The sequence below is a fragment of the Balaenoptera musculus genome, chromosome 5, assembly GCF_009873245.2.
Source record: "Balaenoptera musculus isolate JJ_BM4_2016_0621 chromosome 5, mBalMus1.pri.v3, whole genome shotgun sequence".
NCBI lineage: Eukaryota > Metazoa > Chordata > Mammalia > Artiodactyla > Balaenopteridae > Balaenoptera > Balaenoptera musculus.
Genome location: NC_045789.1, coordinates 136278531 through 136293090, shown reverse-complemented (window position 1 = coordinate 136293090; position 14560 = coordinate 136278531). Strand labels below are relative to the sequence as shown.

At 45.6% G+C, this 14560-nt stretch overlaps 1 protein-coding gene across 11 annotated transcripts in view; it reads right to left on the bottom strand.

Annotated features, from left to right (window-relative positions):
- Positions 1 to 14560, bottom strand: part of TBC1D14 (TBC1 domain family member 14) — a 101204-nt gene that overhangs the window by 22423 nt on the left and 64221 nt on the right. For all 11 annotated transcript variants that reach the window (XM_036853748.1, XM_036853741.1, XM_036853744.1 and 8 more), the window contains 6 exons: positions 11562 to 11680; positions 9928 to 10010; positions 8522 to 8639; positions 6309 to 6415; positions 2764 to 2844; positions 1587 to 1681 (listed from right to left, as the gene is read on the bottom strand). In XM_036853748.1, the coding sequence (XP_036709643.1) occupies positions 1587 to 1681; positions 2764 to 2844; positions 6309 to 6415; positions 8522 to 8639; positions 9928 to 10010; positions 11562 to 11680 (603 nt within the window). The remainder of the gene's footprint in view (positions 1 to 1586; positions 1682 to 2763; positions 2845 to 6308; positions 6416 to 8521; positions 8640 to 9927; positions 10011 to 11561; positions 11681 to 14560) is intronic.

Genomic DNA, 14560 nt, shown 5'->3' with positions numbered 1-14560 from the left:
GGCTCGACCCACATCACGTGCTCACTGTGCGCGTCTACCGTGTGGCTGCACGAGAGTGCCATGGCCCAGCCATCCCATCCTGACGTGTAACAAGAAGAGGCACTTCCGAATCACAGAGGGACAAAAGCAAACAGCAACGGGAGGGTAAAAAGACGACACCCAGGGCTAAGCGGGTAAGAGAAGGGGGGACAAGGAGGGACCCTGTGGTAGCATCAAATGTCCACCTGAGGACTAGTGTCGACTGTCACCAAGTGAAATCTGGTCTAAGGCCAAATGAGAAAAAAGCAAAAGCACTATACTGAACTTTCCTTAAAGCTAAATGTTCTTAACTTAAAAGATTTTCCACCACCCTTCTGATTATGTCCCTCTAACTTTGGTGCTAAATGTCCTTTGTTTGATGAAAATATGGTGCTAGTAGATGGCAGTTCCTTATTGTAAATGTCCTTAACTTGTTTTGGACATTTCATAGTTTCCCTACACTCCCCCTTTGTTTTTTTTTAATACTGCCCATTTATGAAATCTAGAACTTTGGGAACCACAGACTGAGAGAGACACACCCGAAGGAACCCAGAGCAAAGAGAAAAGCCATTTGTCCCCAACCTCACCCGGAAGAGATCCCTAAAGCTCTCCTCCTCCTCTTCTGAACACGTCTTTCGGCACCAAGATAATCACCCGGTGACTCTCAAAGTCAGTGATGCCGAATCCCCAAGAGATGTTCCATGGAAAACATTCTGGGGCCTGGGTCTGGGAAAGGCTGGGCCTCAGTGCCCACAGGGTGCAAGCACCCTCTCAGGTCCTGTCCCAGTTCTGTGACGGCCCTTCCTGGCTACACTCCAAGTGTGTCTCAAAGCTCTGCCCTTACACTCTCTTTCCTCCAGAGCAGGGACTGCCCTGCAGCTGGTTCCTACCTCAAATAGAGCAGCCAACAGTTAGTAAGTAGGGTCCACGGAATTGAGCTGTATCCTCTCTGTTCATTCCTTTAGCGAGGTTCCCTCTCCCAAAAGGAACTGGGGATTCCCTGAACCATAAGCTGTTTGATGCTTCCATTCTGGTCCTCCTTCTGCCTGGAATGTCTTTCCCATCCATTCTCTGGTCAGACTGTCATTCAAACCTAGTCCAACCATAACCCAGGAGCCACTTCCTCAGTGACAGCATGCCTGACGCCTCATCCCTGACCTCTCCTGGCTGCCGTGTGTACTACCAGGAGAGTACCTGGGACACGCCACACTTTTGAGAAGCCCAACTGTGTCTAAACTCTACATCTCCTGGCTCACTCTAGGTGGTCGCTCACTGATCTGTTGTAATTTATTCCACTGTCCTTTACTGGTTACCTAGTGTGTACAAGGCATGATGCTAGAAACAGGGGCATGACAGAATCAGATTGGGTATTCCTAAATCATATTAAATATTTGTTGGAAAGGATCAGTTACCCTTATTTTTAAAAGTCTAAATGTATTAACAAAGGACCCTCCCTCCCAACAAAAACCCCTAGTACTTTTCAAACTTGATTACAAATACATGCAATTTGACATCTGTGAATTTTAGACAAAACATACTTCGAGCAACAAATCACTGCCACCACCTACTTGCTGGAAAATGCAGAGATTAGGGAACGTTCTGGAAATGTCCAGTTTAATAAGCTCCAGACTGGCTTCTCTGTCTGCTGCTGAAAAACCAGCATCTGTCAAAAGATCAAGAGTCATCACACCTCTCAGAGGTGAGCGTGTGGAATAACTGTGAGGCTTAGAACTTTTACAAGAATGAAACAAGGGAAGGAAGTTCTTCAGAAGCACATGGGCCTAATTACCACTTGAACCAACAGGATCAACAGTTTGTAGGATTTCTTGCTTTAAGAGTAAAAATCTCAGAGCACCATCTAATGTTAGCCCATCATCGGACATCTTCTAGAGTCTGAAATCAAAATCTAATTTGAAATTACCTTTTATCAACGACTGTCAGTGGAAGTAAGGGCAAGTCAGGGAACAGACACAAATGAATTCCAGGCATAGAAAACACCAAAAGAATCATTATTTAATCCAGAACATCACTGGTATGAACGTAGAATATGTGTGAGTTACTGCAGTATATCACTCATGTGTACTATTTCTAACAAATAATTATGAATAACTTGCTTTATATTTTTTAAATTCCAATACCACATAGACAATATTAAAAAAAGAGCAGCAAAAAAGATACTACTTAACCAACAGAAGTAATCATAACCATTCTCGTGTGTCATAGAAAATTCTAAAAGCATAATCTAGGAAATACGCAGTGTTCTTGTCTCTTTGGAAGTAGCTCTGATGCTCCTCTATAAACCAACACTCAAGCAATCCTGGGTGCCCGGCTACTGTACACCACGTGAGCAGTGAATAAAGGAAAAGGTATTGGTCATGACCAGCCCTCCAGCATGCTAGGGCACTAACAACTCAAAGGAACTCGTATAATCTTTCTTATAAAAGTTTTCCTCTTTAACCTGTTCGCTCTAAAAACTCCCTTTTTGGGGATTCCCTGGCAGTCCCGCGGTTAGGACTCGGCGCTTTCACTGCTGTGGCCAGGGTTCAATCCCTGGTCAGCGAACTACGATCCCGCAAGCTGCACTGCGTGGCCAAAAAATAAAAATAAAAAAATCCCCTTTCCCATGAAGCTTTTATAAATTTGCACCAACCACTACTTCAGTTAAGTAAACCTTCCTTGTTATGTACTAAATAATGATACGCGTAACTGACCAAAGGAGCCCACCGGGGTTAGCGTCATGTATACCTTCATTCTCCACTTCAGAGCCTCCCGTGCTAAAGCACCGCCACCGCTCCTTGGCTCGGGCAAGACAGATGTCAAAGAGCTCTGGAAGAAAAGCCTTTGGGTAAGTGTCACGTGCACACGTGTCTCCTCAGAAACACCAGAGAAGACACTGCTGCCTCGTTCAAATATTTACAGTTCAACTACACACCACAGGCTTATTACAGCTACTAAAACGATCCCCCCAACTTGGCCAGAAGGTACTTCTGTTCTATTGTCTACAGACATCACTATATACAAAGAAATACATAAAATGCCTCCATGCCTGGTATTCACTCTGTTACACAACCCACCCATAAAGCTATATTGTTTTGATGTGTTTGTGAGTCTATCGCCTTACTAGACTGTGAGCTCCTTGGGGTAAGACCATGAGGGTCTCTCATTCATGTCTGTATCCAGAGCAAATAGCTCTGAGATTGACACAGATCAATATAATCAATGAATCTCTGACTGATGAAGAAAGGAAGAAACAAGCAGAAGACCCAGAACAAGCAGAAAGTCTGGTTTCAAATAAAGACAAGATGGAACCGCTACCCCCTGGCCCAGTCTTCCTGAACTTGCTGCCTGAAAGTGGGATAGGGGTGCAAGCAACACAGGCAGAAGTTTCAAAAAATAAGGATTCTTGGTGGCAGAGACGTTATCAAGACAGGTCTCTCACAAGACAGCTTCCAAATCTCCTCCATATTCAGAACTTATTTTTTCAATACTTCTTCTCTTTGGGTAGTTTGGCAGTAGTGAAATAACTCATGCTCACAAATCTCACTTTTACACCCAGACCTCCAGGGGTATAGCCATGCCCCACTCCTCCTGAAAGACTGAACTCCCAGAGAGAGGCCTCCCAGGCCTCTGCGGGCCCACCCATCTGGCTGGGCGCTTCCCGCTCCTCCGGCTCCGATGCTTCCCAGCCACCGGTTGCCCTGGATCATGAACGACCACTAGTCAATCACTAAGACTTTAATTGCAGCTACCCAGAGAATTTCTACCACTTTATTTTTTCCATCAATACTTCTGGAAAATAAAGAAGAGCACATCTGCCTTCCAGACAGTATATGCTATTTTTTAAAATACAAGTCAAATTCTAGTAACACTGTTGTGTTTCAACAAAGCTAAATTTTGATTAACGACTTTCTTCTAACCTTGTGAAGGATCTGATTTACAATCTACACTAGTCTGCAAGGGCAGTACAATTATGAAATATAACTTCATACTACATCATCACCTGGAAGGACTGCATGCATCTTAACTCAAATGCTTATGGAACAAATCTGGAGGTGTGCTGAGCTGCAGGCTAGAGGGTCTGGGGAACTTCTGCCCACTCTCAGTTTCCAGGAGGTGGGCTTAGCTTTGCTCATTTTGGCAGGAGGTGGAGGAAACAACTGTGTGGCCCCTGACTACTGGGAACAACTTTCCAAATGAGGTACTTGACGGTTAGAGCACAGATGCTGGCAGCCTCAGGGTAAAATGGGTCAAAGTGTCAGTTTTTAAAACACCCCCACGGTTTTACTGGCGTGTGTCTGTGTGGGGAGAGGGAGTTAGAACAGTGAACACACCTTCTTTCCAGACGAAGCTTCAAAGTACAAGGCTGACTTCCCAAAGAGTGAAGTTTAACAGTACGACTAGGTTGACTTTCAGCGAGTTTCCAACTGCACAGCCACAGAAAGAGCAAAACCCTGGGGCTTCCCAAATCGCAACACAGGCTTCAGAGTCAGCCAGTGGTTGACTTTCTCAGTAGGGAAATAAGGTCAACAATACCTGCCCCTCAGACCGCTGCCAATGTTAACTAAGACGTGAGTAAAGAACCTAATCCGATGCCAGGCCTCAACAGCAGACTTCAAGATCATCTGTGTTGTCACACTGGCTTGAATATGCAGCAAAACTGAGGTTAAGAAGGACCCAAGAAGGTGGCACTCATTCACTCATTCATTCATTCAGCAAATACTTCCTGAGGTCCTGATTGCACAGAGAGCTGTGCTGGGCTCGGGTGACAGAAAGGAAAGCATGACAGGTGACGCCCCAGCTTCCTGAGCATCAATTCTAGGTGGGCAACTGACATTAGGCAGCTAATTATACAAGAAAGACACAATTTAAATAAAACGAGCCAATATCAAAATTTAGACAAACTTTCAAGGCATGTGACTGATTAATTAGCCATTTAGCCTGATACACTATGATATGGTCTATGAAGGATTTTAATTTAAATAAAATCAGTGCAGCCAACAGTGAGAACCAAAAATTAAAGACACACACACAGAGTACTCTGCATTACATCCAACTGGTGTAGAGCTGTTGGTACAGTTTAGAAATTTTCAAGAACAGGGATTGAGATAAATGGTCATCCATTTCTCCAGACATCTACTTCCAGGGAAGCTGCTGAAAAACCATTTCCACAAGTTAAATGCTATACATCGTCTCACGCACAGATGTTAAGTTTTGGGCAGGTATGGATTAGCCAAAAAAATGGAACTTTGAGGAGATCACAATGAAAGGAAACCAGTCACCATTCACCCAACCAGCTGTCATTACTCAAGATGGAGCACACTGCCGGCCAAGGCTACCATCGCACGTGATGAGATCAACACCTGACAAAATAAAAATTACAGTAACGACACGAACCCGAGCCACACAGAGAAGATACAAATCAATCTATTTTAAACTCAAGGGCCTTCAACAGGGTAAAAACTGCCACCACCAACTCCACAGCTGGGCACTAATACAAAGAAGACAAGGAAGGAGTTCTTGTCCTGAGCAGCTTAGAGTGCAGACAGGGAGGAAAAGGGAAAAAGGAAGGATTACCATTTCTTCAGCACTTAATTGTAAGTCTATGAGCTCCTAGCGTCGGTTTCACTCTGGGTCACAGCCTGCAGAGCGCTGGGCAGAGAGGGGAGTGAACCAGTGAACACACTGGTGGAGGAGAAGCACACCCAAATTGTACGAGTGCGTGTGGCGGGACAAACAGCCCTAAGAAAGGAGGGTACAGAGCTCACCTCCCTCTGGACTCAAGCTACTAGACCCTCAAGGACCCAGGCCTAGCACAGTATGCTGTCCCCTTCTAAGGTGCTGACGTATAAGATGCCTGGGGGAAAAAAAATGTCAGATAAAACCAAAAGTACCCCAGATACAGCACTTCCACAGAAAGAAACATCCCTCCCTTCCACTTTCACGTCCCCATCAAGGCTCGCTTTCTGCAGGACTCTGAGAGAGATCCGAACATGGCTCAGCCCACTACAGCTTTGAGCCCCATGTGCGCTCCCCCGTGTACTCAGGGAAGATGACAGCTATGAGGAAGAAGGCGGCGTCTGCTCTGAACTGACACCAGATAACTGCAGCACCCAGGAGTGAGCCCCGGCTCCCCACCGGCTCCGCTCCTGGAAGACACACTCACCTGGCCTCTCCGAGGACACAGCGGCGTGGCGATGGCTGCCTTTCTTCCTAACGGGGCAAATGGGACAGGAGAAGCCACAGGACCCAGGGGTAGAATCCCCAGGCCTAGGATCATGTAAGTCACTCACCGTGGGTGATGTTTAACTCGTTGCCAATGGCTAAGCTCCAGACTTTGCCTCTCACACTGGGAGGGATTCCCTGCCACCATAAATCTCGAACTTTTCTAGAGCACCACCTGGACAAAAACGGAAGCATGAGTTTATGAGTTTGTTCTCAGGGACGAAATATTTGTCTGCCCACATGCTTAACCCCAAACCACAAAAGCGGGGGAGGCACAGTCGTTATGTCACAGCCCCTGGCCTCAGGGAGCTTACAGTCCGCCGTTCAAAACAGACATACCAGGAGGTCGACGACTACCTTCCACTGGGCTACTGCTGTGCCAGGTGTGCCACAGGCACTGCACACGCAGAGATGGGCGCCACAAACCAGAGGAGCCCAGAGCGCTATTCTGGCGCCAAATTCTCAGTGACCAGTCGCAGTCGAAGCAGAGGAAGGGTGGGAAGGACTTTCTGAGCAGAAAGCACAGCAACAAGAAATAACCTGGCCTGCTCCAGGAACGGCAGGCGGCTGGGCACGGTGTGGGGAGCCAGGAGGCACTGCCGCAGAGCTGCCGATGGAGGGCAGACCCCAGGGGGCCTCGTGAAGGGAGCCCGAGAGCACGGCCGCCAGGCTCTGCACAGCTGCACACACACACGTGAAGCGCTCAGGCAAGGCAACTCTGACGGCAGGACGGCTCTGCTAACTCAGAACATTCGGAACTGCAGAGTCGTTGAGGTCTGCTGGTCACAGTGAACACACACTGCTAACAGACTGGGACAGACATAAAGGTGCCAAAGACTCCCAACATGGTGCTCCTCGGCACAGCACCGAGGGGAGAGCACGGGCTGACGCTGCAGAAACCAGGGCTGCAGCCCCATAACACCCTCACCTGGGGAACCCGGAGCAAACTCCTTCTCCTCTCTCACTCAGTATCATTCTCCCTAAACCAAGATGATGGAACCTGCCCCCTGACCACAAAGGGCTGCTGTGAGGATTAAGTGGGACAAATCAGAAGGGCGCCCGGCACCCAGCTGGTGGTCATTAAGTGGCAGTTCCTGTATGAATGCACGCGTCCGGGCCACATCAAGCATCAGTCAGTGTAGGCTGGGCCAGGGTTCTGCAGCCACACAGGGGGTCAGTCAGTCCAAGGGTTCTGAGGACCTTAACTCTTGTTACTGGGCCCCATTTGAGAAAAAGTGTTTCCTGACCATGTCCAGCCTATTAAAGACACTGCCCAGAAAAGCAGGCTCTGGGCACAGCTTGTGTTCCCCGTGCAGAGCCTCAACAGGGCAATCTCCGCTCCCCCCGACCCCACCTCCATAGTGGGAGTGAGTGACACCCAAGTAAGTGCCAGAAGCAAGTCCCCAACAACCTGACACACGGTTCAGGTTGGAAGAGAAAAAAGGAAACTGGGGTCCAAGCTCCCCCAGCTCCTGCTGATAGGGGGAGGCCCAAAAGGAGCCACCAGCCTCTGTGCGTGGCTCCAGGACTGCTGTCCAGACACCGGCCCCTAACCATTCTGACCACGCAGGAGGAAAGACCTACAGCTGTCCCTCAGACGCAAAGGAGACAACAGTGCCGGACTCTACTGCGTACCGGCTACTGGGGGCTGTCACCAAAGGACACCTGGCGCCCCTCCTCAGACAGGACAACAGAAACTTGAGCAGACAGATGCAGTGTACCCAGCGGGGTCCTCTGCAGGCACCTGGAGCCAGGGCGAGGGCAGGAAAGGCTTCTTCAAGGAAGACTGAGCTTTAAAGAACAAAGTGTTAACTGGATGAGGAGATACAGGGCAAGAGCACTCGATGCAGAGGGAATGGAACATGCAAAGGCCCTGAGGCTCCCTAAGGAAAGGGCACTGTCCAAGCAAAGGAGAGATGAAAGGTGAGGCTACAGGGAAAGGGACGTGCTGTCCCACGAAGGGTCCTGTTGGCTAAGCTGAGCAATTCCAATTTTACACTGAGAGTCATAGGAAGTTACTGAAATGTAAAGTATGGAAGTGACACAGATTCGTGCCTTAGAAGATCCCTCTGGCTGCTGAACAGAAGACAACTGGAAGGGGTGGGAGGGGAGCTGTCACAGTACCAGGTGAGAAACGACAAGGGCTGAACCAAGGCAGGGGAAGGAGACTGTGCAACTTAAACTTATCAGATAATTACATCAGGGGCTGTGAGAGGAGCTACAATTAATAAAGCTGCTTCCCATGAATTCTGCAAAGAAATGTAAAGTCTAGAGAGCTTACATTGTTTCCCAGTTAGGCAAAATCTCATTATTCCAAGTGAGGACAGCATTTCCAATACTTTCTTCTAATCTGCATCTTTCTTCCAGCTGCTTTTTCCTCCTCTGGGCTTCTTTCAGCTCTAGAAATCACAGTTAAAAGAAGGCAACATCTATTAACTGATATCCACTGATTTCAAGCTAGGTGACTTTTCTCAAAGAGCCAGGCTGCAAAAACACCAGGAAGAGGGCAATGAAGTAGAGCACTGAGACCTGACCTTCCAAGACTCATTTCACACCTTACGGAGTTTAGAAAGCTTAGGCGTTATCCATCTTTTAGTAAGCTTTTTTGTTACATACCTTATAACATATACACAGAAAAGTATACAAATAAGAACCTAACGAAATTATCACAAAATAGACAAACCCATGAAATTACAGCCCCAGTCAAAAGACCGAACAGGAACAGACACCAGAAGTCTCTCTGTGCTCCTCTCACCCTTTCCAATGGAACCTGCAACTTCACTTCTCACAGCTTAAGAATAACTCTTACGGCATAACAGCAACTCTGAGAAATGCCATGCATTTTCATTTATATATACTTTTTTTGTATTTTTTGTAGTAAAATACACAAAACATAAAATTTACCATTTTAAGCGTACACCCAGTGGCATGAAGCATATTCACATTGTTACGCAACCATCACCACGCATCCATCTCCAGAACTTTTTCATCTTCCCAAACTGGAACTCTCTCCCCACGAAACACTAACTTCCCACCCCCCGACACACACACCCCACCCTGCTCCCCGGCCCCTGGCAACCTCCATTCTACTTTCTGTCTCTATGAATCTGACTATTCTAGATACCTCATATAAGTGGAAAAATACAGCATTTGTCCTTTTGTGTCTGGCTTATATCACTTAGAATAATGTCTTCAAGCTTCATGTTAAGTGTGTGTCAGAATTTCATTCCTTTTTAAGGCTGAATAATATTCCATTGTACAGACAGACCACGTTTTATTATACATACTTTTTAAACATCTAAGAATCAGAGGGTTTTTAGGTGTCACAAGGCACTTTATCGAATCCCATCACACCTTCTTGTAAATAAGGAAAACTGAGCCCACGGACAGAAAGAGATCTGCCTCCCCAGCATCCATGGCTAAAGCTTTCTCCAGCCTAGTACTTTTATCCTACACAGTCTCTTTCCTTGTGTAAATTCAAAGTGTTATTATCTTGAATAAAGTAACCAGGAATAAGTAGTTAGTAGAAACATACATTTGCGAAGAAAAATTATAAATCTCAAAATACTAAATAAAGCATTCACCAAAGTTCAGGTTCTACAGCTCCAAAAGGTAAAGAGAAAATATCCATAAAGACACAAAATCTTGTGCTGACTTACATAACCAAACACATGTGAATTCCATTACCTCGTTTTTTGGCCTGAACCACCATTTCTTCATACTGTTGCCTGTGTTTCTGAGCTTCTTCAGCTGGCTTTGCCGGGAGATTTCTTGATAGAAAATAAATGATTTTTCACCATTTTAAATAGTAAATAAGAGAAACTTGAAGCATCATTTACTAAAAAATGAAAAGCTCAAAGACCAAAACCACATTTGTTAGATGGTAAAGACGCAGCTCTTTCATAAACTAAAAATATTTTTTTACAAAAGTATTAAAATAAGCTCATTTTTAAAAACTTGAAGTCTAAAGATTAGCAGACAGAAGAAAATAGCAATTAACCATAACTCCAATAGAGATAAACACTTAATCTTTGGGTGTTTTTTTTTCACCCCAGTCTCCAAAGAAACTTTGATTTGACCACTTTGCACGAATACAATAATTGTCAACAGTTACCCTTGAAGTAGAGTACCCTAATGGCATATATTATTGATACATCTGTGTATGAATATATTCCCTGGCCAGTTTTTTTAAGTGTGTAAGTTTCATACTAGCTATGTGGTTCATCTCATTTATACACACACACACACAGATTCATACAATAGTTCTAAACAACTAAACGTGTGTACAACTTTGAATCCTGGTTAAAAAAATAAAATGCATGTTCTCTTTCAGAAACGTGGTGGTGAATATGCTGGCCCCTGAAAACTGGGAGGGCGGCAATGTCTGGCTGTCTGTGCACATCACAGTTTTTTTGCTGCAGGAGAACAGGGCAGGATTTCCCACAGCTCATGTTTTAGACAGCATTACAAGGACTGATCCTCACAGTGTGGCGGCTTTTACCAATAATCTCTACCTACCTTGTGAATCCTCCATTTCAGGGTTTCTCTCCCCATCTACCCACACATCCACAATTTCCAAGGACCAAAAATTAACATCAGAAGATACATTTCTTCTGCAGACTTCATCAATTTTAAATGTCAGGGTTGGCAGGGACCTTAGGGATTCTAGCCCAATGTTTTACAATCTCTCTCTTTTTTTTAAAAGCTGTGGAATCTTTCTATTCAAATACAGTGTTCTATGGAAACTCGATGCTTAAATAGAGATAAGCTATGGCCTGGTACGATGGAGCAATCCCTTTCCCTTACTAAGTTCTCCAAACACGATCTACAAGCCCGTCATCAAAACCCATCTCTCCTCATCAGATGGATGGAAACCAGAGGCCCAGAAGGGAAGGGAACTTGCTGGGATCACCCAGCCTGTTTTCTGTAGATCCCAAAGAACCAGCAGGCTAGTCCAGGAATTGTTCTACAATACCGGGGTGCCTCCAAAACACCCACTTTAGAGTATACTTCCTGGTGTTTCTTACCATTACAAGCCAGTCTATAATTAATAACAGCTATTTAAACATTTGGAAATGCTAAATTAAAGTAAAATATCACCTGAATGGAAAATCCTGATCAAAACTTCTATGTTAAATGAAAGTTTTCCAAATTAGTCATGCTATCATATAGAATACACATTAGTAGAGGGTATAAAGAGGGGCCCCGCATTTTTAGTAAGTGACGTGCTAATTTTTCTTCCCCTTTTCTAATGAAAAGGTAACTAGCAAATGTACTTATCCCTGAAAACAAACTCTCCACAGACTCTTCTTCAGACTCACGCTGGTCTGTCTTCCAGGATGAGTGCGGTGGTGGAAAGAGGCTCAAAGTCAAGATGCTTCCTCACATTCTGCTTTGGAGAGGGTGGCCTGCTAGGTCGTCCAGCCTTGTCTTCATATTCCTAGGACAAAGAAACCAGGGATAACTCCAGGCCCGGCCAATTCTGATATTACGAAGCCCTTTTCAAAGTAAGAAAGGTGTTTTGTTATGAAGTCCTTTAAGTCGATTTTGAGGATGAGGCACTGAAAATATTTCTTGCTCTTTAGAAGGAAAAACTGCCAATGAAAGGGGTTCAGCTCTGCAGTTCAGGCCATCACTTTATGGGGACTGTGGGTTTCCCATACTGGTAGGGAAGTCACTAAGGATCTCATCATCCCAGCTGCTCCTCTAAAGGCCCGCAAACATCGACTCGAGTCTCCTAGGCTTCTTCTGGGTAAGAGATGTGTATTCTGTCTTCTGGACACCGTAAATTTGAACTGATCATTGCAGCGGCCACAGGGAAGCTGAGAGTCAGAGTGATAGCCAATTCTAGCATTCATCTGACCCCCACCCCTGGCTTCATCTCCCACTCCCACCCTAAATTTCTAATGCATTTCCTTTTACCCCACCGCATTTTATCTATTTTTGTTTGCCTTTCAAACCTTTCCTGAAATGAGGACGGGCTTAAAAATTAAAAATCTTTTGCTTAAAGATGATTAAAGCTGTTTCATTTTCTTAAAGCAGGAACGTCAAAAAAGAAATTCTTTAACATCTTTGTGTGAAGCCATCACTGCAAGCTGTTACACGAATAATTGTGCCATGCCCTGGAAATCTACGAGCGGCCTCCACACTTCCGGGTCACTAATTCGTCCTATGAGCTGCAACCACAAAGCCTCAGTCACACCTGGTGACCCACATTCCAAACACCCAACCAGCAGAGCTCAGGAGAGCCAAGTAATTTGTGCCCAAGAGCCCAGTTTCTGAAACTGTGTGTGTGTGTATGCGCGCCTGTGCATGTGTACCCTTAGCCCTCTGCAAAAATAAAAAACCAGTGTTTTCTTGTTGCCTATTATAGATAAGGCTCTCAGGACCCTCCCTTAAGGGAAGGCAACCTAACTGGGAAGACAGGACAAACAACCGAGTAGTTTAAACTAAGATTTAAATAACCACTCCAGATACAATAGAAGCAGTATCAGGAGTGGAAAGTGATGAATTGCTAAATGAATTTTATTAACACTAGTTGTCAAGTGGGGTGTTACTGGTAAAATTACTTGGCAAGCAATTATTCTCTCAGCCAGAAAAGCCTATAGAGGCTTCTAAAAAGTTAAAAGAAAAAATTATTTCCTCAAAACCCACAGGCTATGAGAAGGGTGTGTACCAAGAAGCAGGTGGGTGGGGCAGTTTCTGTACGTCTGGATGTACAAGGTTAGATGTCTTAACATTGTTTACCCTAGTGTAAAATGGTTCCATTAAAATCTAAAACGACCTCCACTCACCCAAAGCTGAGAAAATGGGCTCACTTTTTCATCCATTCAAACATCTGAGCACCTCCACGAGCCAAGCACTCAGCTGCAACTTAACATGGTACTAAACAGTCATCAGGAGTATCATATGTAGCACCCAATGTAAAATCTTGTATTTTATAGGAAATCTACCAAAAGTTGTGTGCTGAGAAAGATCCTGAGGCACGCTGCATATTAACAAGAATTGTTAGCGAACGCCCTGTAAGGTGCTACTTATTTGCTGATGCTGGTCTAGTGAGCTATATGCCAAGGCCAAAGATGCTGAGCCCCGAAGTCAGATGCCCCAGCATGTGGATGCCCACTTCCACTTGCTTTGTGTGCTTTTACACACATAGTTTAACTTTATCTCCATAACGATCTCCATGGCGAGTGTCACCGCATTTTACAGGTAGGGCCACTGAGGTTCAGAGTGAAGTGACTTGCCCCCAAGTCCATAGCCAGCAAGGAGCTGGGCCTGCAGGACTCCCCACTCCGCCACTCTGCGCAGGCCCAACCTCTCCTGTGGATATACTCAACAAACAGGAGTGCAGTTCTGGAGGGAAAAGGCCGGGTCCTACTCGAGTTAAGTGTGGTCTTTGGGGCCAGACAGGCCTGGGAGCAAATTCAGATCCACCAGGAACCAGCTGCGACCCCCAGCAAAGCACAGCTTAGAATCCCCGCACCTCGTTTCCACATCTGCAAGAAGGGAAACAGCACCTAGCAGAGAGGGCTGTCTAAGGAGTGGGGAGAAGCTTGTGAAGCAGTCAGCACAAGCCTCTCGGTGCAGAGGAAGTGCTCCATGAAGGCTGGCCCTGGCTGCTGTCTGCCATGTCCCTTTTTCTCCTCGGGCTTGAAACTGTATAAGGCAGAAAAAATGCTCTATGGCCAAACAACAATCAAGGAGCCCTGCAAAGTCTGCAAAGAGCACAGATATGAAGACGCGTTGTAAAGTTAATTAAATGCCTTGACTTGTGATTTTAAAAAAATCAGTCTCTTCACAGTTAGAGCTCGGAGGCTCCATCACAAACGATAACAAGCAGCACAGTTGCAACAGGCCACGCACTTTCCAAGGGCTTTACACACACGAAATAGGTTCAACTTCCCCTTCACACCAGCTCCCCACAACCCCGAGAGAGGAGCTGCCATAAGGTGGAGGCCGGGCTGGGGCTGGAGGAGCTGGACCAGAAGCCAAGCACCCCGGCTCTGCCCCCGCACTGCTCACCGCAGACTGCCACTCGCTAGAATGCATGATCCAGTTTAATCATTTATATTCAGTCTAAATAAAGCTTTCAACTATGACACAAACCTGTAATAGTGATTAAGTGCAGATGCAAGGCAAATACTTATGTTTTAGTCCCATAGAGCCCTGCATGATTGAAAAAAAAGGAGGCCTGGCCTGTCCATACTTGAAATCCCAGGGAAAGCCTTTTCAAAATTCTAAATGGCATTTCAGAATACGAATGGCTTTGGAAATTGTGAACAGATCCTACTCCAAATGTAGTTCTCACGCTGCTACCTAG